Below are 26,543 nucleotides of genomic sequence, written 5' to 3' on the forward strand. Positions count from 1 at the left end.
ATGGCTCCAAATTCTCTTTCTTAACTACATCTGTTATCTTAAATACCCTTTTTGGGTTGAGGTAGTTTGATGCCATCTAGTTTGCTCCAATTAATACTGTTTTGATTTGGTAACTTCTCACAGAATAATTGTGTGAATTGGAATGCAGCTGGAAAGTCTTTATTGCCACCAGTAACCTAATAGCTCTTTTAATCTGCTTAAATATTTACTAAGATGTATTTTTTGGTGTCACTATCTTTAGTTCATGTACTATTTCTTTTTTAATATGCTTACCTCTCCTCCACCCGGAGTATTACAAGAAGTATTCTGTAAAAATTTCCTTTAAGATTGTTCATCTTAAAGTTTCTGTCTTCTGCTCTATTTTGGCTGTTCATTCTAACAATCTCCTAACATACATGCCTTCTGCTTTCTTCCTGCATGGCCTGTGAAGTTATTTCTGATTTATAAATATTCAGATGCAAAGAAGCATTTCTAGTTGGGAAGAGTAAATTTGCTTAGGACAATGGGCATGTTAAATTTCCAGATTCCGTGACAGTGCATGACTTAGCAAAATAAATGGAGTCAAAGTTAGTACTTATGTGCCTTGTGGAATCTAAATGTTGCGTTAGAATTTACCAAATAGTCAAGAATGTATTTTTCTGTTAATAAAACCAAAGTCTTTGAAATGTTTTATACTTGTTTTACTTTGAAAACATCAGAAGCAAGAATTTAAAAAATGTGAACCTTTTGTGATTTGTGTCCCGTGTTTTAGTCTCAACTTATTTTTTCTGACCTTGATGGGAAAATGTGGAAACTTGCTCTGCAGTGGCAATTTTAAGTTTTCTTGGCTTTGAATAGAAACTGAGTTTCTGTTAATATAATTAGGAAAAAAATTAAGTATTTTATTTTGTGTTTATTTTACTCTTGAAATTTATCAGTATGTCTTGGTCCTGAGTTTGCTTCTTATCCCAGAAAATTAAGAGCTTGTTGTTTACTACCTATATGCACATATTAGAATTTGTCCAACAAGCTGGAACAAAACTCTGCTACAGAAAACCAGATTTTTTCAAAGGACCAAATTATAAACATTAGAGCTTTCATGTTCTAGTATTTATTAGGAGCCTTGAAATAAATATAGATTTTCAGCATTTACAAACAGGTCTAATATAAGCTGTGATTAATAGTTCTGAAGGATCAAAAATTAGTTCCAAACACAATATCCATAACTTTTATCTAAGTCAAATGTATTTTTGAAAACTCTCTAAAAGATCTTGCCTTTACCACCTTTAGGAAAGGACATGTCTATAATTGCAATGTGTCCTTTCATTAATTAACAATAAGTTCCTTTCCTCAGAATTGAGGTTACTAAAAGACTGTTAATTAGTGTCATGTATATGCTTGAAAAATTCTCTGCAGGGGAAAATAAGTTTGACTTAAACTTTTAACACACAATGGGGAAATTCTCACATTTTTAATTGTGGATTTTTAAAAAATATTCTGTTGATCTAGTTCTAAATCTGTAATGCTTCTGTTACAGTGATTTATAGATATGTTGGTGCTGCAGAAACCTGTGGAAGCGATATAACAAATTAAACATAAATCAGTATTTAATGGAAGTGTGGGTGGGCAAAATTGGTTTTTTTGGTCAAAGACTGACCTTTTAAAATTACAGGATCATTTTGTGGTTGACAGTATTGTTAACATCAGAAGTCAAACTAGCTAGTGGTTTGTTCTATGTTGTTTTACATTGCCTTTAAAAATGGATGTGTTTCAGAGCAATTCATGATGTTAAAGCCACAGACATGGGAATGAGCAAAGTGAGATTCAAGGCAGAAGTAGACTTTGATGGACGTGTTGTTACTCGGTGTTACCTGGAAAAACAAGATATTGAACAGCTGCTACAAGTATGTAGAAAAAATTGCTTTTGTAACCCCCAATATTTGATACTTACTTTCCAAGTTCAAGTACCTCTAAACCCAAAACTTGCAAATAGATGAGATACATTTCACTTCTTCTTTTGAAACGTTGCAGATGTTCTTTAGTAAGTGTTACTTTAGTTAGTGTTTTAAATGTACTTAGAGAGAACTGTATTATGTGCTGCTGAAAAAGACCTGCATTTGGCCTGAGAAGGAGGAAGGTGGATTTTTTTTCTTTTAATTCATTACCCTTGACATTGGCTCAGGTGGTCAGAGCCAAGTACTAATAATGCCAAGGTTGTGCATTTGCTCCCTGCACTGGCCATTCATATAAATGTTGGAGTAAATAACCCTTGTGTGTCACTTCCACTCATAACATTCTATGATTCTGTGATTGTTTTGTTAGAAAATACAGATTTGTAAAAATGAAAAAAATGATGAGAACATAATTATTCCAATACATTTATTGAATTACAAGATCTGCAGTTACAACTAGAAGCTTGTCACCTGCACATAGGCATCTGTTTTGGCAGAGCCATTTGCCTTGGGTGTTGGTGATGCTGGGGCTCACAGGTCCAGCTGTTCAGACTCAGTGTGAAAATGGATTGCCAGCATCACATGATTTAGCATTTCAATGATGTTTAACAATTAACCATCCTTTAGTAAGTATCAGTCTCTGATTTCAGTGTAGTTCAGAGTAGCCTTTCTTAAGCCCTCTTTTCAAGACTGAACTGTTCTCTGCTATATTCTGTATGGCAGGACTATGAAGTATGAAGAAAATAATTATTTATCCAAATTAAAAGGAGAGTTTTAAGTGAGAAAAACATTTTGACAAGACAATGTTTTTGTTTTCACTGGTATCTTTCTTATGTACATTTGTTTACAACATTTCTTTCTTTTCTACCTTTTCAAAATGAAATACAGGTGTCTGCATTTTGTCTGTCCATTAAGCAAGTACTTGGAAGTTATACTTACTTTAAAATTTTACATTGCAATTTTAAAAATCATTAGTCAGTATCCCAGTTTTTAAAAACATTTTAATGTCAAAATAAGAATTAGGTATGTGTATGTATAGTGCAATATCTGGTCTGTTCATATACTGGATTTCAATTTAATACATTTTTTGAGAGGAGGATTGCTATCAGCTTTGTACCACTGAGATACTGCAACTTTGCCTAGTTTTAGATTGCCAGTTGCTTTGCTGTTGCAGTTTTTAGTACTAGTCTTCTTTTCAAGGCTTTGTTAGCTTTTATTCTTTACCTGCTATTCCCTTTGGCAAATACATACAACCTCCACTAGTTCTTAAAATACTTGGAGTATTGTTGGGAAAGATCTTCCTGATTGATTCTAGGTTGGCAACTGTTTCTTACACGGGTCATTGTTGTTTCATGTAGTAACCTCGTGTCAGCTATACAAATAGCATTGAGGGATAACTCCTTTCAGTAGGCTTCAGTCATCTGAAGTCAAAGGCAGACACTGTGCTTGCCTTTTGACCTATACTTTTCAAATAAGCAGCTCATTCAACTAGCATTGCTGTCAATGTTATTCTTTCTACAGTTGTGAAATATTTGTTGAAATGCTGTCATTTAGATTACCTTGGTTTTTTTCTTGTTAGACTTGCTGTTATTGTAGTCATGGGTTATTGTGGTTGAGATATGTTTTAAGCTTGCTCAATTACATTATTCTTCTTCAGCTTTAGAGCAGTGAGAAAGGAAAATAAGTTGCTGTCATGTACTTGTATGCACAAGAAGAATTAGTTTCATAATTTGTGACTTTTTGCAATAACCTGTTTATCCTAAACATACTGCAGCTGAGGTAAACTACAGGACAAATGGCTTCCAGACAGGTTGGTGTGAGACCTCTAAGGAAAGCTCATGGCTTTAAATTGAAAGACATAAAGTAGATATAAGAAAAAATGCTTTACTGTGGTGGCTGGGATGGTGAGACAGTGGAACAGGCTGCCTAGAGAGAAGTTGTGGATGCTCCATCCCTTGGGGTGTGTAGGGCCAGGTTGGACAGGGCCCTGAGTAACCTGGTGTGGCAGAAAGTGTCCCTGCCCATGGCAGTGGGGGAACAACTAGATGATCTTTAAGGCCCTTTCTGACCCAAACCATTATATGATTCTATGGCAATACTGTAGTTGCCTGCTTTGGTGCTGCTGTTGTCTGTGGTATTTTGGAGGGTGGAGTTTAACATCCTGTCTTCCTTAATCTCATTCTAGCTGTTTCTTATGCTGTTGGTTTCTTACTCTGACTTCCTGTCAACTGTCTTCAAGTTTCTGATGTTATGAAGGACTCATATTTACAGCAGCATTTGTTATGATCCTTGTGGACTTTCAGATGGGTTGGTTATGTGATGCCCAGAGTAGACAGTGTAATGGAATAGCAAGAATGGAGAAAGAATACATGGGGTACCCTGCTCTGCCTTGCTGTGAGAAATACCTCAGAAACTTCTAGAAAATGAATGAGATTCTCTAAACTTATTTGGAAAGTTAAGGAGGAAATCAATTGCAGATAGAAGAAGGTTTTGTATTAAATGCAGGTGTAATGACAGAGCCAGCTGTTTTCATCAAATAGATGCTACTCTTCTGTGTCTTTGAGACACAAGAACAGATGATGTTTTGAGAGTAAATGGCAAAAGCTGAAGTGTTTTGTTTAGGTTTTTTTTCCTCCCTCTTGAAATATGTCAAGACCCTCTGGAGTGTTATTCCTTTATTTTCTTTTCCTCATCTCAATCTCTTAAATTTAATTTCTTCCTAGGAAATTCAGCAAGTGAAAACCCTTGAAGAATTAGAAGCCTTTATGCTAAAGCATGGCGAGAATATTGTTGACACACTGGGAGCTGAAGTAGACAGACTTGAGAAGGACCTGAAGGTAAATTTAACTGCTTATTAGTGAGTGCTGATTCTGTGATATATTTTAAACAGTATCTCTGCATCTAGTTTCTGGGATTTCATTTGTAAATATGAGAGAGGGAAGGAAGTTGATATTACAAATGCAGATTTTCTTGCTCTAGTATTATTATCTGAGTTCTGACCACCAGAAAGTCCTTGCTTTGTCACTGATCCATTTGTTAAATTTTTTGTTCCATTTTATACCAACATACAACAAATTTTCATTCAGTAGGCCTGAAAGTGTCTTTTTTACTGTATTCTCACAATGCCAGACTATTTATAGGCCGTTGAATTCTGTTTTGGCTCTAAAAAAGTTTTTTTTTTTGTTTTAAACTGGTTATTAGAATTGTATCAAATATTTATGGGTGATGGGACTGCTACTCAACGTCTTTCACTCCTGTTGAATCTGTACAGTGTTTATTTTACTTTACAAAACTCTCTCTATTTTTTCATTTTGCAATTTAAATATCCTCTAGCTGATGCAAGAAAGGGTTGTTCCCATTTTTAATTTTGTAAGTATGTTGAGGCTGTCAGTCTTACTTTCCTGTTATGAATTCAAAACTACAAGTATACTGACCCTCAGATAAATGCAGTCCTGCCATGACTGTTCCTTCTTGCCATGAGACACTACTCAAGAGCATGTCTGTCCTTGCTTGTTATATTTCATAAATATTCTAGCTTAAGTTTCTATCCCTAGGGTTGTCCTGTTTAAGAATCAAAATACTATTTTTGATTTTAATTGCACCATCTGAATCAGTTTTTCATACATGGTTTTTGAAGGAGGAGGATCATGCCTGAATTTTTTATAAGCATGGATACTACTTTTTGGTATAGGCATATATATATATTGTGTAGGTACTGAATATGCTTTACTATATATGCTAGTCAGGTTTACGTACTGGATATCTTTGAAGTCATGACTTTGTAATGGATTGTACAATTCATGTAATGGTGATAACATATTTCTGTAATATCAGAAAATGCATATTTCTTAATAGAAACAGTGTTCTGAATCTTTATAAATAGCTTCAGTGGCATAGAAACAAATTATTTCAGCAATCTTACCCATTATTCAGGAAAGTATCTGTTAAAACTTTAAAAAAGTGAGATGTGTATATATATTTGTATAAAACTCTACTGCCTTGTTAAAATTGGAAGCTCCTCCATACTTTATAAAGCATAAGAACTAATTTATCCATGATGTTGAAAAGTATTTTTCAAATAAAAAGATGACTTGACCTTCCAAAAATGCCATATAATATGGACAATGTTTATTGAAACTCTTCATGATTTTAAAATAGTCCCTATGTTACCCAAAAAGGGGATTTGTTATCCAATTGTCAACATCATACTAGAAACACATTAAATATGCAAAAATGAATATTTGCAATACATTGTTTTTAAATTTTATTTCAGCAACGAAATCCTGATGTTCGTCATGTGGATTTGGAGATACTGTAGAGTTGAACAGGAGAAATCTTCAGGTTGCTACACTTGTGGAAAGAAGTCGTGTAAAGGGCTGAAAAGCTTCTGAGATTGCAGTGACCTCAGCACCATACCTCGCTTCCTTTGCTGTAGGCTTCCTGGACTGTTAGCACTGCTTCTGTTTCTGGAAGAGCGCTAGACTTGCAGACAAAAATTTCCATGGAAAAATCAGTTTCAAAAAGCTACTTGAGTTAAATTCCACAGGAGAGTCTGCCCAAGTACATTCACTGCGATTCAGAACTTAGAACTTGAGGTTTAGTTAGGCAAATACAGCTGCCTGAAACTATACAACGCATGTAGTTTTTCCATTTGTGTCCCTTTGCAGTCTGTTTGCACTTCTTTAGTTTCTTTCAAGATATCATTAAAGGTTCTTGGGAGATATTAAGATTAGCTAGGAAGAGTTTGTTCCAGTGGAACCTGCCAACCTTAAATTGTAATATTTCAACTGTGTGATTGTTTCACAGTTTTTCTTTTCTATGAGATAAATTGTTTCAAATGGGCGCTGGCCTTATCTCAAGTACCATGACCTGGAAACTTGCTTTTTGCCACCATTACAACTGCACTTCAGGAAAACAAGGCTTTTCACCTTAGAGGAGCCAGCTGTATGGTTTAGACAGAATACATTGAGTTACTGTGAAAAATTACTGTGTACAAATTTCGGTGCACTTCCTCTCTTTAAATTTTGCTTTTTTCCATACTTTAACACTTGTTCTCTTATTTGTAAATATCTTCAGATGTGATCTGGGAGATATTTATGGTAGTGCTTATTAAAAGTTACCTGGCATTTTTGTCTTTTTATATTTTAATAGACTCTATTGCCAGATAAGGTCTTTGCTAGAACATATGAGAGATGTAGCTGGAATATATAATAGTAAAAAAATGATCTATTTATAATTAAACAAATGAATACATTGTATTTTTAATTTATTTGCCTTTAGATATTACCTGAATTCAAAACCACTTAGTCTGAATTTTTGTATAACTTGACCTTGCTTGTTTGGAAAAGCAGAATTCCATCAGTGGTCCTCAACAATCCAGAGATAAGTGATTAGTTTATAACTTGGAAATGTGAAATTTTAGAGCTGTGTACAATTGTCTAAAGGCTTTCTGCAGTAGGTACTCAAGTCGTATCAGATACTTTGAGACTTAGTCTTTATTAATAAGGCCATGAGTACTCAACATGCAAGTTGAAATATAAATGAAATAACCATATTTAAGTAGCACTGAGGACAAGTCTTTATGCACTTTAATGTAAAATAAGATTTGCTTGTGGGTGACAGGTGGTAATAAGACCATCCTAGTAACTCAGTTGCTGAGTAATGGCTGAATTGCTAAAAGAAGAAATGTTGATATGAAACACAAGTCTTCAAAAATCAATTAAGATTCTATTATAAGCATTGCAGCAAATAATTGTGGAGACCAATATGTACAGATTTGACTAAAAACATTTTAGAATATTTTTTTCATACTAGGTGTCACTTCATCAGTGAACAATGAGAATTTAACATAACATGCCTTTTTGACAACTGCAAAGCACTTTGCATACTGGTCATTTTAAGTAAAAAAACATTCCAGAATTAAGTTATATATGGGGCTTCACAAACAGTTATTGTAGGTGAAAGGATCTTTTTTGTACCCTTTTCCATAATCCCTATTCACTGGTGGCTTCTTTATCGCATATTACCTTATTATGGTTAATTCAAAAGAAGGCTTACTTTATCTGGTTTTCTCCTATTGCAAAACTAGTTAGTATATTTAAGCCTGATGATTTAAAATGCAGTTTAAAGGTAATTTTGAAGTCTCCCATATGAAATAAATAAGGCATATTTTTAGCACATGATAAATAATTTACCTTTCTCCTCGCCCTTCTATGTAAAATTAATCTCATCTCAGTATGCACTCTCCTGGTATTAGTCTTATTCATGAAGAGCACTGGAACCTGGTAATGCATAACATGTTCTCTTCTCCCTGGAATATCTATATGATTTTGAATTTGAATAAACACATTAATAAACCAGTTATTTCAGAAATCAAAAACCTGAAGAGAAGTGAAACTGGGAAAATGTTCTTCCTGCAGGGGTTAGTGAAGACAGCCAATGTGATCCAAGTGGTTTGCATGCTGGAATTATTGATGAATGAATAGTGTCAGTGTGCACTTTGCAGGGCAGAACTTTCCCTGCAAGATTAGTAAATATTATCTCAATACCAAAGTGAGGAGGTATGAGCTTATATTGTTGCAAGTCATCTGCTTCAAAAGCCTATAAAAATGTTTTTTTTGTATTCATTGGAGATGTAATACATCTGAATTCTGATCTTAGTTTTCTTATTTGAGTCAGAAAAATGCCCATTCACACCTTCTGTTTATATTCCAAGATAGAATTGAGTTCCTTGTCTCCCCGTTATTTTACTGATTATAGCATCACAATATGTTAAATTCAAGATGCCAGGACTTGAATGGTTTTAGGTACATTACCGTTGACCAGTCTGAGGACCCAGTTCCATTTTTTGAAGTGACCTGGATGGTGATGTACTACAAAAAGGCAGGCAGATTGGTTTTGGCAGTACTTTGTGAGTTTACATGTCGTGCAGTTGCATGGAAGTACTGATTCACTGAGCCTGCCAGGTTGGGAAAGAATACTAATTCCAAGCTGTTACATTTTAATTTATATGTTATAATTTGCAAATTGTTTTTAAGATATTACATTTTTACTGATAATTTTTCTTTAACTGTCTTTATAGTCAAAATTTTTGAGGTAATGTGGGTCCACAACTTAGTTTACTTTTGTTTTAATGTTTTTGAGGAAAATAATTAGCTAATAAATTTACATTTACATGATAGAGTCCTCAGATTAAAGAACTGTACATGTGTGGAGGAGTGATTTTTTCTTTATCACAAATGCAATTACAAAATGGGGTTTTTTTACAGATTTTAAGGAAAATAAGTGAGGATTTACCTAACAATAAAGTTATATTCTAGGATTTTTTCAATTAAGGTGTGGTGTTTTAAAGTAATTTATTTCTGTAGACTAGCCTTGTGGGTTCTATTTTTTCAAATTTTGTTCAAAATATGGCTGCCCTTTATGCTTTGTGGAAAATTTTTATATGCTGTGGAGTGACTCATAATTCTGTAAAACTTCAAATGTTTGAAAAACTTGTCTTAGTGTTTCCAATATACTGAATGATCTTAATGTATTTGAAGTCCAAGTTGGCTGGATAGTAATAATGTTTTTCTATAGAATATTTTTTTTTGTGTAAAAGATACAATTCTGAAGTGATTATCTTTCCCCCAGCAATGAACTTCAAGTCTAAATTGTCTCCATTATACACTGGAATTCAGCATTTGATGTGGTGTGCCTTTCCCCCTCCACTTTTACAGCATTTATTAAGGATACAGTGGTAGTAGTAAACACCCTGGTAGATTACTGTACTACAGGGACTCTTTGGTGGTTTGTGCTCTGGTCCAGCAGCAGTGGGCAAAACACATTTGTTAAGGACAAGTTTGCATCCTTTATTCCCTGTGACTCATCCTTGAACTGAATGCTTTTTAGACTCCTATTTTTTTTTTCTTCCTTGAATTTCCACACAGATTTTATTGCTTTTTAAAAGTAACTCTTAGAGAAAGAAGCTATTATGAACATCTTACATTTTTAAAAGCAGGGCTGAATTCTATTCTTGGTCTGTGAATTTTGTACTGTACTTCCTGTTCATTAATAGTTGAGAGTAGTGATTACTGTTTTGAAAGCTACAAACCATGTTAACCAAAACCAAGTTTTCTGATTCTGTGAGGTTTTTTTTCAGCTGTATCTGGACACTCAGTTTTTGAGAGATTTCTACTGCCCCCTCTTTGATAAAAGGAGAGTACAGGAATGTTTTTAGGTATGTTTTGTCTAGGTTATACATTGATTGCAGTCCTGTGTCCTCTTTATTTGTAGTAAATTTAGCTGTTTTTTCTTTTTCTGTAACAAAGAAAACAATATATATTACAGAACTATCTCTAATAGTGATGAGTACATCAAATACAGTCTTCATGCAAAGACTTTCTTTGCCCTTGTCTATTCAAAGTGTGGCGATTTTTGAAAATTGTCAATGAAGTAATCCTTTTTCTAAACTTGACCTAGATGTTTTCCTTATAGAAGAAACCAGAGCACCATTTTGTTTAAGATTTGAAAACAAAGTGTTTCCTTTTATGGTCATATGTTCTTGAGGCATTTTGGCATGGTAGGATAATTGATGAATATTGACTCATGTACAAAACCTGCCCTTCTGTGCATATCTAAAGGCTTACAGAAGTGAATATAAAATGGCAATGTGCTTTTTTTCCTTCTAGCTTAAGTGTTGTGCTGCTTCTATTGTTATTGTTGGCTCTGAATGGGGAGTACCATTAACATCTCTTTTGCAGTTTACCTGCTTAACGTAAATGAGAAGTTGAGATGTACCAAAAAGATCTTTTTAATAGAGGGTTTTCATAGCTTAGGTAATTTTTCCTTTCTTGTTAGTGAGACACAAATCATTAAGATCAAAAGTAGACTATATTACATAAAAAAAGAAAAAGGAATCCAGGCTCTAAAGCAACAATAGTTCAATTTTTGAAATGTATGTCCTTTGAGGAAAATAAAACAGAAGCTCTAAGTGGATGTATGGTTTATAGAAACTGCAGTCAGGCTTTGCTGAAGCAAAAGAAATTAAACTAAAAGTATATGATTAAAAGAAAAGAATCCAAGGAAGAAAAAGACCCAAGACACTGAGCATCTGGAAATAGGAAAGGATGAAAATCATCTAAAAATCTTGTCCAGAAATAAGAAATAATGATTGGAGAATTCCCTATACTGAAAATCAGAGCTTCTGTCTAACTATGTCCTGATATGGTGTTCAGCCTTGCAGGTGCAAACCTATTTGTCCACTGAAGACTGCTAAGGGTGATGTTGTAATCTCAGTTTTTGTTGATGAGATGTGTTTGGTAAGTAAAGGGTGAGTAATATTATTTGTGGAAGTGAGAGCTGGAGTGAATTAAAGAGAAAATTAATTGATTATTTTAGACTGAAGCATCATATTGAATGTGCTGTGGGAAAAGTGCTCTGTTGTTGTAAGGTCTGCAGAATTCTTGCAGTGGACTGTAGTCATTGATGAATACATTAGTCTTTATTTTTCAATTTACTGAGATGTCTGTGGATAAGCAAGATTTCTAATTAAATAACATTCTGAAAAGGTGATAAAACATTCAAAATGTAATGTGAAAAGGACGTATGTTTTTAAAATACCACAGACATTATAGCACATTATAATAGATAGGCAGAAAGTATTCTGTTTACGTAGGGTGCTTGTGGACATTTTTTTCTTGTGTAAATCAAAGCTACCAATTAAAAGGCCATGGTTACTTTTTATAAGTATTACACTAACAGCAAGCCCAGTCAAATTTTTGTATAGCCAGCACTCATAGTTCTGTTCTGAGATGCCTGTTAAAATAGTGGAATACACATCCATAATCTAGCATAAATTTGGTTTTTGTAATCTAAATTACAAAATTAAACTGTTTAAAACTTTATGATCAGCTGCTTCAAATCTGAAGTCAGAAGAAAAAAAGAAGCAATGATGTATAAATGATGTAATATAAAAGGGATTTTGTAAGCTTTTCTTCAAATTAAATATGCTGAAGGACTGTGTGAAAAGTGTTTGAAAAATGCCTGAAGCGTTTGGAAAGCATTTTGGCTATTGCCAAGATGGCATTAAATTTGAAAGTCAACAGTGAGGATTTTTCACTCGTGGTACAACTTTCAAAGGGCAACGTCAAAGTCAAAATCCATTTTTCCATGCAATCTTTTAATCAGGTTCACCAGTCCCCTCCCCACCCCATGCATTGCATTCTGGTGTATCGGCTTTTTCATCCTGTGTCCTGGTTACTCCATATTAGTATGGGGCAGTCATTTTGATTTGTGAGGTGTAGACCTTGGAATACTTACCTGCATATGTTCTTTGTTCTGTAATTATACTTGAATTCAGTACATTCTGTATCGTGGCTGGAAGTTGTAATTTCTCAGTAAAATGTTATGTAGCCAGTAAGGGTCGTGTTCTGTTAATTTAAGCAATTTTATATGTATTGGAAAAGTAAGCAATAGCACTGGCTTTAGGCAGCCGATGATTCACTATGTTTCTGAATTCCAATAGCATATAACTGTTTTATGGATGCCAAACAAAGGTTCTGTCCATCTCTTTGTGCTAGTTATTCAGTCTGCGACACTGGCACACACTGTTCAATAGCATGTGCTGGGTGAGGGAGCAACATGCCCAGGCTGGCCAAGCTCTGTGTTTGTTCTCTGAACCTCACTGGCAACTCTGCCTTTCATCCTGCTCGCTCCTTGCCCTCAAAGAGGATGGTTCCTTCCCCAGTACTGGGAAAGCTCTTTCTGCCTGGCTTGGAGGCCCATGGCACTGTCTCCAGTTTGGATTACCTGTCCTGATCCAGATGGAAGGATGACATGAAGAAAGGTAGTACTACAGATGGGCTGCATGTCTGTGTATAGTCAAGGGTATGAAGAATTCCTTGAAGAGGTTGGATCTATGTGTTAGGCTTGCATAGTAACCGTAGTTTCACAATCCCAGCAAAGCTGTCCAAGCCTCTTAAGAAAAAGCTTGAAATTAGTCAGCTTAGAAAGGATTTAATGTACTGTCTGGTACACTTAAGTTATGCTTCTTATCACTAATACCAATAAAACTGCTTATTTATCAAGTTATGGGAAGAACTGCTTCTAACTGGGCTAAAAAAATTCATGTGGTTGGAAAGAAGAGTCAAAAATGTCAGAAATCTGGCTAATTAAGTGGAGAAACTTGAAAAACTGGTTTTTGTCTGTATGGTATCACATACTAGAAATAAAGGGGTCAAGCAACATTGCAGGAAAGATTTTGGCTATGCACTGTATGTCCTTATTGCTAAAAATGTTTCATTTCATAGTGAAGAGACTCCCTTTCTCAAGCGAAGTTTCTTGGATTTGGATTCCTATGGTTTTGTTGTTTTGGTTTTTTTTCCTGTAATGACCCAAATGGCACAAGATCCACCTGAGCAGAGAAGTGACAGACTTGAGGGCCTCATCTCTTGTCTATTTTAGGTCAAGTTCAAATACTGGGCTGTCTTTGGGCTGCTGGAATAACCAGGGAAGTGGTCTCAGCCACTTCAAAAGAGGGAAAGAACTCTGTCATTTCACATAATGTAACCTGGAATCTTCCAAATACTTTCTTTATTTGCTGTCTGTGACATTTATTGAAAGGGCATTCCAAAATAATTGTGTTAAATCAGGGGTAATGGGTTGAAGTGGGATCCTGCAGTCAGCTGGTTGAAGGTGATCTTAAAAGTGCTGTTCAAGAAGGAGTTTTGCCAGTCTTTGCATATACTTTATGAGGGACTTATTAAAAGATCATGAAAAGTAAACCTCCCTTTAGTGTTTGAATTAAACTTTTTTTGAAAACCCTAGGAAAAGGGACATAATTTCTGCTTTCACAGAAGTTGTACCAGCTCAGCTCCCAGTAAATTACAAGTATTGATTTTCCTAAGCTCTTTATGATTTTATTGTTTTTTTTTAAATTTAAACTTCAGTTCTGATGCTGAATTGGGGCTTAGTAAGATCTTTTCTAGGTTCTCTTTCTGACACCTGAGGTGACTGGAACGTTATTCACTGCTCTAGTGTAAACTGATATTCAGTGTTAGAGAAGTATTTTTTTACCTCAAATACTGATTGAACAGCAGCTTACCATTAAATCAGGCTACTTTGGATACACAAAGCATTAAGTTTAGGGTTAAATGTGGGGGTTTTATTTTTCTCCAAGGCAGTAATAAAAAAAAATCCATCTTGAATTTGTTGCATGTAAAAATGCATTTGTATATGAACCTCTGTCTCTGCGTGTTGCAATTGCATGTAGGTGTCTTTGGCTGCAGATTTGTATTCGCTGATGTTTCTCATGAAAGACAACTTTCTCAGCATCTCAGCAAAAATCAAAATTAAATACTGTGAAAAAAGATGCTGATGAATTTTGACAACTTGGAAACCTTTAGGCAAGAAAGACTTTCCAGTAAGGCCTGAACCCATTCTGCTTCTTTTCCTTTATGCTTTGCACCGATTTCATTGGTTTTGACCTTTATTGTAGAATCTCAGTTTCAGGGTGGTTCAAAACAAGGGTTTTAGGTGTAGTAGACTAATTCCAAAATCTATGTTCCAAGTGCTCCAGCTGATGAGTAGGTAATTGAACACTTCTTGATCACTGAGGGAGATGTGCAGTGGTATTCTGGCTAGTTTGGTGGGTTTACAAAAGTGCAAGGGTTAACTTTTTTCATGGAAATGTCTCAGCCTAGAACAATTTTCCTGATGCTGTAGGTGGGAAAGATTCCCCAGGTGTTTCCTTGACATTCTGTTTGTCAAGATACTGTGTTGGAACTTTTTGCTTTGCTTCTCTCTTTGGCAAATAAAAATTCCCTTTTCTTCAATAAGTAGGTTTTGTCTCTTTGAGGTTCTCACATAATTTTGGAAGATTTTCAGCTTTTCAATCACATTGCTACCAAGCATTTTTGAAAGGTTTAATTAGACTTTTTCTGCTCTACTATTGACCCTGTTCCTAAATGGGAACTAAATTTAATATTAAATTTTCTAATGAGAAACTGCTTTAAGTCATTAGCAAACCTGTTTCTTTCTATTTTCATACAAAGACAACCTAGGTTGAGGCAATTATATCTGTCAGATGAGTGGGAAAGTTTAAAGCATTTTTAAGGACAAAAGGGTTTTTTAGCTTTTTCCCAACATTGTTGTTCAAGTTCATGTCAGGATTTTTTTCTCTCAATTTAGCTAATTAATCTGCTGGTATGGCTTTTATTTTTTTTTTTCCTTAGTGTGATACATTTTAGTAGAAGCTGCTTTTATAGTTCAAATGTTGAAGGGTCTGTGGAGGAGGGTTTTTGCATTCACAGGGCAAGGTCACATACTGAGTTCTGCCAAGTATTCCACAGGGCTCCCTGGTGCAGCAGGGAAGGTTTATGCCTGGAGAACTGTTTATGTATGAACTCACTAGGAAATAACCAAGACAGAGCTTCTGATTTAAATAGGCCTTAAGGAGTGGTCAGGTCACATCAGTGGTGTTGGCTTGCTCTATCAGTAACTGAGATTTATGTGATGATTTCCTGGAGCTGCAGTTACACTCACCTTGTGCTGAAGCCCTGGGGTACTGGTTATAGTTATTGATGAGCATAAGTTTCCAAACAGAAACTCACTTTGCAAGTGGGTAGGCATTGTGTATTTGTCCATGCTGCCTGAGCTAGTGGCAGCCCACTGGCTTCAGTCAGTGCTGCAGCAGAGGGAAGGAGGCAGAGTAAACCCTTCCTAGCTGATTGAGGACAAGAGTTTGCAGCGTGAGTAATCTTATTAAAGTAACACTACAAACACTTGAATAATATGAGCTTGCACGTGAGCTTGTTCAAAGCAAATGATCTAAAAACTAAATACCTTCATATGCATGAGGTTCTATGTTTGGCTTGGACTTTTAAGTTCTCTTCAGGGACATCTTGTGTCTCAGGAGAGATGCAACTGCCTGCACGGGCCATGCTTCTGAGGGCACCAGCACTGCTGCACAGCAGGAGCACAGTTTAGCCATCGCCTTACCAGTATGTTTTAAAGGTACTTAGTGGATATGATAAAATGCAACATTATTGAATTACACTCCCCATCTGTGCTGCTTGTTCCACTGCAGTTACTTCCCTGGCCTGCTTCTTCCCCATCCCAGGTACCTGTTCTGTACCCCTTCTCTCTGCCTGCCTGGCCCCAGGCACTACCTCTCACGCTTATCCCCTTCCAAAAGCCCTCCTGTTAGACCTAATCTCTCTTTTTGAGCTACATAAACATGACTGCTGCCTCTGGTTCCCTATTGTACTCTTCTTCCTTGCCAGCTTTCCCTGCTGAATTCCTACCTGTACTGCTTCACCCTGTTTGGTTCATACACAGCCCATCCCTGTTCCCTCTTGCCTCCAGATCTGCCCTCAGACATTTCCAGCCATTGCCCAAAAGTCTGGGAAGTCAAAGTTTTTCAAACAGAAGCTAATTATATTTTTTTGCACATAGATTAATACAGATTTTCTACCTCAATTTCTTAGAGTTCCACTAAATTATTTTGGTGGGGATATTAGTAAGCTGTTCCCACTGATTGTGATAGTCACAAAAAAAAAAAAAAAAAAAGCAGTAGACTGAAGCCCCTGACCTAGAAAATACTTGCCCAACCCCAGTTAGTTTTGCAGCATTACAGGCACCTAAAAGCACTGTTTTATAATGGTACTATTTGGTAACTATTTCAAGTGGTTGACACCAGCCTGCGGACTGGCCCTGGCTTCACAGCCCAGCAGCAGTGATTTGCTGCGCTGAATGTTTGTCACTGTAATTCCTCTACAAATTATCTGGAGCCAGGATTTTCTAAAGCGTTTAAGAGAACAGGATACATTCAGCCATCACTGGATTCTGAATTAAAATGGGATTTAAATGTCACTGCTTGAAAATCCAGGTTCTAAGATTGCAGATGGGTACTTCCTTTGAATAGTCTTTCTGTTTAACCAGCATAAATCTATGTGGCTGTACATTGAGGTGAAAATTATTTATATTATATTCATACTTGAATTCTTCATAATCTTTTCCTGTGCTTTCTGCTGCTTCATACCAAACAAGCATTTAATGCAAAAGAAAATGCTCTAGCCCTTTATATAAATCTAAAACTTTTAATATATATTTATAGTGAGACCCAGGTATCATGGCTGTCACACTGACACAAGATTGCCTCTAGAGAAAGAAAGACAGGTTAACCAGAGACTAACTTTTATTGTGCATTTTTTATGCAACAGAACAAATGGAACTGGAGGTATGTAGTAATAAAACCAATATTCAAATTAGAATTAACACCTGAAATAGTAAACTGTAGGTAACAAATGTCTTTATAATTAAAAAATATTGACTGTTTAAAAAATTCTCTAAGATTTTATATTCTTTAAAAGAAATGTGTGTTGCCACATAGAAAACAATTCACACATCCTATAGAAATCGTCACAAAAACCTTACTAGTCTATATTACACTATGCACTTTTCTTTTGTACAATATCTGATAAAGGTCTATCCCTAACCTGTACTTACTCTACACAGTACAATCATCATAAGAAAGTATTCATAGAATTAACTACACCATAACAATAAAAATATCAGGATTAATGTTTTTTTTTAATCACAGTTTCTCCACAAATATTTGTCATAGAAAATATAGCGAAGGCATGTTGGCACAGATGGGCGTGCAGTGCTGCTACACAAAGTTTGAGAGAAGGCAGATACATAAATGACAGTAAGATTAAAGTGTATGGAAGGATAAGACAAGAATCTCTATCCTCCTGGGACTTCCTGGAGTGACATGATAGATAGCAGTTTCCTTCTGTTGCTGGGAAGGGATGTGCTGGCTTATAAAGCACACTGCCTAAATATGGATATCTCCCTCTGCAAGGGCTTATGTGCTATCTATTATTTCAGGTCCCATATCTAACATATTGCAGATATTTAGATGCTTCAATGTGTATGAATTTACAACACCTAATGAACAAATTAACTGGAATAGGTTGTTGTGCAAGGTTTGGGATTTTTAGAATGAAATGTGTGGGTCAAGTGGCCACGATGGCAATTAAAAATGAAGAACTGACAAAAAACCAAAACATGAACAAAAACATGAGCTGGTGTCTGTTAATGCCTATTGGTGGCCATGATTCATGTCACTGGCCAGTGCACGTAAGCAATTGAGGACAAAATTTTGTTCATAAAGAAAGGTCCAAACCTGCAAAGTAATTTGTACTGCCAAAGCCACTTTCAGGATGAAATGATACTTTTGGTTATTTTGCACAATGAGAGTAGAGGACTGTGAGTGGTTCCAGGATGCTGGCTATGCTTTTTACACTAGAAATAAAGCTAGGCTTACTAGTTATTTCAGCAAATCTTTCAGTTATTAAGTGAAAGGTCTGTCCAGTTCAGTAATTCTGTTGTGACTGTTAAAAAGTGTTTATATCTTAAACATCATACAATTAAGCATCTGAAAGGAAACCATCACAATGTTTACAAAAATACAGCATGATACATATCGCTGTGGACAAATTTACAGTATTATGTTGACTCACACATTCTGAAATGTTTTACCAAATAGTTCTGGTATGTGTCACCACATTAAACATAGACCAGCAAGACTTACACCATCTGAGCAATGTAACATCTTCTATTATAGTTCTTTTTAAAAAAGTGTAAGCTCAACACCGAAAAGCTACTATAGGATATCTGTACTGTGACATTTCTATACACTGAATTTCTCCTCTAGACGCCACCACGTGGTGTGACCGCTCCAAGAAAGTTACCTCCTGCCTGTAATGAAGGAATGCTGTACTAAACCCCTTGGTCTAGTGAGGTCCTGTGTGACTAAACTGCTAGTTGACTTTAAGAAAATAAATTAATTATTTTGGGGCCAGTGAGTACCTTTCAACCCCCTTTCAAAAAAATCACCAAAATTAAAGTGAATCGAGAGGTATTGGACATTTGAGGGACTAAAGCACATGGGGACTGAGCAAGGTCCTCTCTATGGCAGTGCATGGGGAGCCTGTGTCCCGAGATGCCCCAAGGGCCGGGAGAGACCTGTCACCACCACAGGCAAAGGGAGGCAGAGTGTCGGAAGGAAGGAGCTCCTGTGTGGGTGAGCTGAACTTGGGGAGACTGCCCCAGCCCTGCAGCCAGGCTGGGACACGAGGAGCACTACACCCTAGAGCCCTTCCTGGTCTCTGAGGAAGGGTCCAGTGCCCCCTGCCTTGCCTGGTGCATGGGGAGCAGGTTGGGAAGGGGAGGAGAAGGGGAAAGGGAGCCATTAGTAGCTAGGCTTGAGACTTGCACAAGGCGGTGAGGAAAGCTGGGGGAGTATGTGAGCGTTCAGGAGAGTCAACGCTGATGAGGTAGCACTAAGGGTGGCCAAAAGTGAAGTGAGGAAGTGAGCTTTCTTCCCAAAAACAGCTCCCTGTACCTGCCAGTGGGGAAATGTTGCCTCAGGAAGTGCTGGTTTAGGCTGTGGAAGATACCAACACTGGCCTGAGTGAGCACACAAAGGTAAGGAGATGGAAACACCCTGATGTGGAAAGGAAAGGGCATTGTTTCTTTGGCATTGCATGTTTCTGGCATGGATCAATTTAGAGGGACAGCGGACTCCTAAACATTTAAAATGAAACTGTTTTTGCGGATTGACTTTTGTTTTTAAAGCTAGTATCTGCTTCCAAGGTTGTGAACCATTGTAAATTCTGCTCCAACAGCTCTTTTCTTAAAGCTCTCAGTCTGGATCCCATCTCTACTTACTACAGAACATTAAACCAGGTTCTTCTTGCCCAACCCCTCCCTGAATGCAACATTGACCAAAACCAGCACATTGCCTCACCTCTTTCAAAGAATGGCTATAAAACACAAATTAAAGTGAAAACAAGAAAAGGCAATTTAAAGCCTCTAAAGCTACGTAATACAGCTGCAGAATAGGAACAAAGGAAAATCTGTTTTCTGAAACGGCAATTTGTTTTTAGCAATCTTGTTTTAATGAAAACTGTCATGATCAACTCTAATCCTCTAGAAATCTAGAGAAATATACTATCTATCTGATATACAACACAATTTTTATCTGTTAGAAATGCCTGTTATTGTTCTGGGTCTTTGAAGGATTCTGCTGTTGATGAGTGCTGCTGTTTTACTCGAGAAGCTTAATTTCCTGACAGTCGGCTAAGAAAGTCCCTGGATTTTCTGTCTTGTGTGGTACTTTAAGGTAGCATTTATAATTATGTTCTTTGCTGTTAGCAAATGGGAAACCACTCCTTTTTTTTGTTGTAAGTGTGCAGACTTGTACAAATCTCCTAGTCAGGGAAAGCAAATAGCACCCAGCTGCTCTGAGTCCGGGCCTGTGATTGTTATCAATAGGCTGAAGAGATAGTAGCTGCTGTTTCTTTTGACACTTTTATAGTTTTAAAATGACCTTTCCTCTACAACTGGATGAAATGGACTGCATGCTCCCTTTGAGTGAGCTATGAAGGATTTGGAAATAATAGGCACTGAGAAGTCCCATAAAGCAGGTCTTGAAGTGGATTTCTTTCTGTTAACTGGGATATGGTAGGATGGAGAAGCTGAAATGTATGCAAACATGCTTTGGACTCCTAAATGACAGCAGGGTTAAGTATGTTTAACAAACAGTCTCTCCCAAATTAAGTGGTTGCTACTGTTGTATGCTGTGATTCTCACTGCCATCAATCTCCAGATCCATCTTGCATACCTCTGTTGAAGACGTCATCCTGTGACCCTGGGTGCTCAGTCCCTTCGTAGTACGAGCTGCCGTTGTGCAGGAAAGTCCCGACGGCGCGGCCCTGGCGCGCGTGTCCCACCGCGTCGCTGAACACCTTGTTTATCTGCTCTTCAGACGGCATCCACCAGTCCGGGTTGGAGGTACAGTGCATCCTAATGAACTCTGCAGGAAAACATGCCAGGATAAAAAGCAACTTGTCTTTGCAGCATCTGGTATTGCCCAGGTGTCAGAAGCTCATGGGAAATAAGAAAGGAGGTATTGCTGCTCTACTTAAGCAGAAGTAAAGCCTTATGGGGGATGCCATGATAATGCCACTTGGACCTATTTTATTTCTGCATAAGTGTGTTTCTCCACATGCAGTGTACGTTGTTACACCTGAGCTACCTAGGTGACTCATGGGACCTGGATATAAAATCCTTTCTGGTGGAAATACAAAGAACTAATTTAAAGTGAAGGCTGTGATTCAGCACGTGCAATACTTGTGGAAGCTAACACGAGCCAGGACATATTTTATTAGAAACCTGCTGGTATCTATACCCCAAGGTGATTGCTGTTGGCTCTTTCTGACCTCCCTCTGCTGGCTCCTTCAGCACCTGCAACCTGCAGGAGCTCCCAGCCTGCTGGAAAATGTCACTGCCTTTATTTCAGTTTGGTGCTCCTGTCTGTTTGGGATATCTTTCTTTTCAGTTCTGCTATTTTCATCTCCCTGTATTTTACACTTACTTTTTCAGACACTAATTTGGCCTTAGAAATAGTTAAATGAGATCAGAGTGCTGATTTGGGGAGCCTTGCAGTAGTTTTCAATGCAGGAGAAAATGAATTATACTGCATGCATTTTAGCCATTTAAATAGCTGCTGCTGCCACATGCAGCTATTTGTATGTGATTATTACATTTTTTATAATTTATTTTTCAGATTCTTTGACGTGCTATATGCCAGACTTGCAGAAGGCGCCCTGCCTAGTCTGGAGTTGTAACTGCTAGACATAGCTCAAATAGGTGTATTTGGACTTTGAAACATCCAAATATAATTTTAAGTGTAAGGGCATCTTATTAGAGATACTGGATACTCTGTACCTCATATAGAAATGGAGTTGCTTATTTATTCTGTAACATTAGTTATTCCCTCATGCAGCATTGTGTGTCCCAGGATATTTTTAAATTCTATTTTCTACTGTTGACAAGCCAACTGCACAGTAAGTGGTGTAAGGTAACTTCATTACTGTCACCACATCTCCAGACAGGGAATGCTGTGCTTTTACACGAGTTCCTGTGCCTGCAAGGTATCTCATCTGTTGGACAATTAGGATGTGATTTTTGCATAGCTCCTCCAGCAGTGTGTCTGCAAAAGTGATAGCGATCTCTGTTTTAAATTCATTTCCCTGGAAATCCACACAGGCAACAGTAATTCCTACCTAGTTATGTTCACATGTGCCCCCACACTCATCTTTTTCTCAGAGAAATGGTTACCACGTAAAGAAGTAATGCTATAATTTAAGCATGCCAGGATGTTTCAAAACTGGTTCCAGACACCAGTCAGTTGTAGGAGTATATTAAAAATGTTTATATATATTTAAACTCTGAGTGCAGACAGAGAACCAATTTGCACTCTCTGCTATGGTGTAAAGGCATAATTAGCTGGGTTGAGAATTAGTCAGACACTTGTTACCTTGGCTTGTAAATGAATAGGAGCTAGTGGCCAACTCTCAGCACTGGAGAAAGCTGTCATGTTCCCACCTAGACATGAAGGCCCAAAGGGAGAACTGTCTACTCTGCCTTCTTAGCTGGTCATTACATACTGCATGTTTTGGCTTCCTCTACAAGCTTCTGATAATTAAAGAAATTACCATTTCTCTTTTTCTCAATGAATGTTCCCTGTGTTCTGTGAGTCCAGGACCCCAGAAAAGAGACTGGCCACAAGCAAAATTCCGTGTACAGGTGAATTTACTATTAGTCTTGGGAGGCAGGTCAGAGTAAGGGGAAGAAAAGGTTATCAACACTGTGCTTGTGGGTAAATTATTAGGTGATACTTAAAGTAACTTAGTAAATGCTGAAGTACTTGTATCCAGATTTCATTTTCCAGGAGAATTTCTGGGCTCCTGAATCTCACTCTAAACCTCTGCACCATAGTGTACGATGGATTTGCCCTTCAATTTAGCTCTGATAGAGTTCTGGTAGAATCTCATACAGCAGCTTAAGAGATTATTTTGTAATACAAAAACAGCTTGTTTGCCTAATTTGTATGCAAAATCTGAGTTTGTTACCTGGTTACATCAATAATGTACCCTAACCAAAAGTTTTATCCACTTAGCCTTGTTGGATTCTTCTACCCTAAGTGGGAAGAGACCCATATATCTGATGTGTATAACCACTTTGGACTCCAGTTGAATGAGTGAAGATATTTTTATCACTGACTGACCACAATACAGCTATTTACATTGCACTGTTAGTAAAATATTCTTGAGGCTAGTTCAACCAAACTTTCACATATGTGCTCAAAAATATGATAAAGTTAACTATGAATACATTAAAGAAATAATAAGCATATGCATTTACACAATGCAGAAGTCAAAACTAAAAATATATTTTTACTTCGGCTTTAAAACGTCCTGTTTTGTATGCTTTGTTATAAAGCTTGCTACCAGCCTTTTCAAACAAAGTACACAACATTCTTTTCAATCTATACCCTTTCTGTGCAATATCCTCACTCTCTAACATTGTGAAATGCTTGCAAATCTCCCTGCCCTTTTCAGGCTAAATATGGGGGAAAGTTGTTCCCTAACATTTTCATGCAACCAGTATGCCAAAAAAATAAGTTAAATTCTTGACAACACACTTCTGTACACTTTGTAATTAACCTGAAGATATTCTTGACCTAGAAGATGTTTTCAAACCTACTCTGAAACTCAGCTTCTAACTCAAATGATGCCCTGTGTTCTTGTGCATCATATCCTTACTAGACATTAGACTGTAACTATTCCTTTGATTGGTTTTGCTGTGTATTGGTGGTAACAAATGACCTGAGCTTATTATAAAATAGTGTAATCAGGATTGCCTGGTTTTACTTCATTGCTTTTTAAAGTGTATTAGTGTCCTGTGCCCTTGCATTTGGGTCCTCTCTTAAATAAGAGGCCTTGTTTTTTCCCATCTAAAACACCCAAAACACACATACTATACATACACACATATTTGTATGTATGTATGAAAAGAAAGTGAAGGGTTTCTGAACGCTTGTCACCTGCCTGTGAAACCCCTTCTAGTCCTGCAACTGTCAGCCAAAAATGCTTCTACTGAGCCAGAGCCAATGTGGTGAAATGAGATCACATATGGTGGACACTGAGCGAAAAGATGCAGTACCTCTGAGACATGTTACTTTAACTGGATCCAGAGGACGTCTTTCAGGACCTGTCTCTCCTGACTGCACTGACCTTTTCCTTTTTCCAAGGCCGCATGAGTACTTAAGCTCATCGGTTGTGAAAACAAATCTGATGAGATAGCGAAGGAGCCGTCGTCCATCTTTCTTGGAAGAATTTACAGCCTCATCCCACTGTTTACTAGTGATGTAGACAGGGTAGTTGTTCAGCAACTGCTTGCTCCCCTGAAAAATGAAATATTTCTGTTGCTTATTTTACAAGGCAAATAAACGAAGATGTCAGTTGCAATAAAAGATAAATTTTAAACTATCCATGATAATGACAGTGAAACACAATCCAAAGTGAACACGTAATTACTCTTACAGAGAATGAGTATTTCTAAAATTACATTTCCATCTTCTAGAACTCAGATTGGGTGAGGTACAATGAATACATTTTGAGAGGTGTAGCTATTGATAATTTCCACTTTCACAAGCAGGTTAAAAGGAGTTAAGAATCAGCAACTGGGCATATTATTTAAGTTTAATGTTTCTTCTTAGTATGGTAGAATGCATAAAAAGGCTCTTTGAAGACCATGATCAAATAGATCACTTCATCACAGCTAATAGTTTACTTCAGAGGCAACTCTTTTGGTCTATTCTTATAATAAATTTATTACTTCTGTACAACACACCTGAAACTTGACAGCAATTATGTAACTGTGAAAACTGTAAAGAAAATAAGTAAAGCAACTATGAAAACTAAAAGCTTCATTATTATTAATGAATGTTGTATTAACTCAAATTATAGCTTTAAAGAAATACCACTGTGTCAGCTGGAAAAAAATTTTGCTTCTAACCTTTCTTAATTTGTGTGCTTCAATATTCCAACATTAAATGAATGCTGTGGGACTAATTATGGGAATTCCTGTAATCCACACACATTTATAAGCCCTCTTAAGTCAATTGTACTGAAATTGTATTTAATTCTTGTTGCCTGTAAAATGCTATAGTTCAGGATTACCCAATTAATGTAAGATGGTACTGTTAATATACTTGAAATAATTGAAGTACACAATAAAAACCCAAACCACATCCTCCTAGAGACTCATTCACTTTTACAGCTGCACCTCTTTATCAAACCACAAAAATCTGGAAGCCCAATTAGTAAACTCTTTGTGTAGCCCTCAGGTTCAACAGGTTGCAGTGATCTAGAGAAACCCAGGTTTGATGCTCAGTGAGGTGCTCAGCCACATGCCACACTCGTGGCCAGCTGCTGCAGTGTTCTCATTTCCAGGCCTTTGATATCTGAAAACTACTTGCCTTCTTTCACATATTTATTATAGCATCTTGGGAGACAGCTTGAGAGCATCTTTGAAGTTTTTCCTCAGGTATTTGCTTTTAATTTTTTTGCAAGTTTGATAAATATATGGAAGATTGAGATTAGTGAAGACTGTGCTGAGATTATCATTAGATAATCTGTATGATCTAGAGTCACACCACCTCCCAGTGGGGTTAGCATCACTGGGAGCTCAGCCTGTGTGGCTGTCTGCTACTTGTTTGCCTTGCTATAAGCTGCTGGCAAAAGCAGCTACTGACAAACCCAAAATGCTGCAAAGGAAGCCAAGATGTAAGGGAAGAGATGGGCTTTGTCTGTCTGAAGGGCCTCTCACCCCAAACACCTCAACACTTCACTCACTCCCCTGTAGCTATAAATTCAAGTAACACCTAAGAGAACAACCCTTCACCTATAGTATACTCCTGTTAAATTTGGGGCTTTCTCTTTGCACTTCATTATCTCCTCAGGTCACTGCACACAGGTCAGGGTCAATTCCTGCCCTCCATTAATGATACAGGCAGCTGCTTCAGGTTTTGCCCAGTACATGATCCCCTGGGAAGCCAGTAATAAGTCTGAAGACTGCCATGGAAGAACATTACAATCCATCCAGTCCAGCTCCTTGTCCTCTTCCAACACTGTGAAGCAGCTGGGGAAGGAAGAAGAGTAGAGGGGCAGCATGAAAAGCTCTTTGGAGGTAATATACTCTTATGCTGAAGTAGTTGTGACCACTCTGTCCCAGGAGGAGCTGGCATGAGCACTCCCTTGGCTTGTTCCACAACATCAGTACAAAGGACCATGTGATCCTTCCTCATGCTGGTACTTAAAAGTTTTTTTCAGCAGCTAGCTTCACATCTCTTTCAAATAAAGTAAGTTATTTTCCTACCTTTGATTTCTGACACCTATTTTTCCTATTAAAACAACCCTTTAGCAAAGCAATGACCATTCTTACTGTTACCACTACAAAGGATAAGCTGCAGGTAACTGTAAGTACTGCCTTGCTTGCAAGCCCTGCCAGACCTGGTTTATGCAATGCAAGCCCATAATGGCACAGGGTTAGGCTCCAGCCTTGCTCATGTGCACTAAGGACAGGTGCTCATGGGCAGCTTTGCTAAGCAGCAGGCTATCCTAGAAGCTATTCTCTGTTTATATATATAGCATTGATGAAAACAGGGTGCAGAAAGGCCCAACATCTAGATTTTTTGAGAGCTCACATTGCTATTAA

General features: G+C 37.2%; 2 protein-coding genes across 4 annotated transcripts in view; one reads left to right on the top strand and one right to left on the bottom strand.

The window, feature by feature from the left end:
• SLC30A9 (solute carrier family 30 member 9) overlaps positions 1–12,997 on the top strand; it is a 34,039-nt gene extending 21,042 nt beyond the window's left edge. For all 3 annotated transcript variants that reach the window (XM_021549535.3, XM_021550328.3, XM_021551106.3), the window contains 3 exons: positions 1,754–1,883; positions 4,655–4,768; positions 6,205–12,997. In XM_021549535.3, coding sequence (XP_021405210.1) covers positions 1,754–1,883; positions 4,655–4,768; positions 6,205–6,249 — 289 coding nt within the window. In that variant the 3' untranslated portion in view covers positions 6,250–12,997. The remainder of the gene's footprint in view (positions 1–1,753; positions 1,884–4,654; positions 4,769–6,204) is intronic.
• Positions 12,998–17,482: 4,485 nt separating this feature from the next.
• BEND4 (BEN domain containing 4) overlaps positions 17,483–26,543 on the bottom strand; it is a 30,590-nt gene continuing 21,529 nt past the window's right edge. The window contains exons 4-5 of the mRNA XM_031504558.2: positions 23,988–24,228; positions 17,483–20,793 (exon numbers count right to left, since the gene is read on the bottom strand). Coding sequence (XP_031360418.1) covers positions 20,576–20,793; positions 23,988–24,228 — 459 coding nt within the window. The 3' untranslated portion in view covers positions 17,483–20,575. The remainder of the gene's footprint in view (positions 20,794–23,987; positions 24,229–26,543) is intronic.

This window comes from Lonchura striata, chromosome 4 (assembly GCF_046129695.1).
Source record: "Lonchura striata isolate bLonStr1 chromosome 4, bLonStr1.mat, whole genome shotgun sequence".
NCBI classification, from domain to species: Eukaryota; Metazoa; Chordata; class Aves; order Passeriformes; family Estrildidae; genus Lonchura; species Lonchura striata.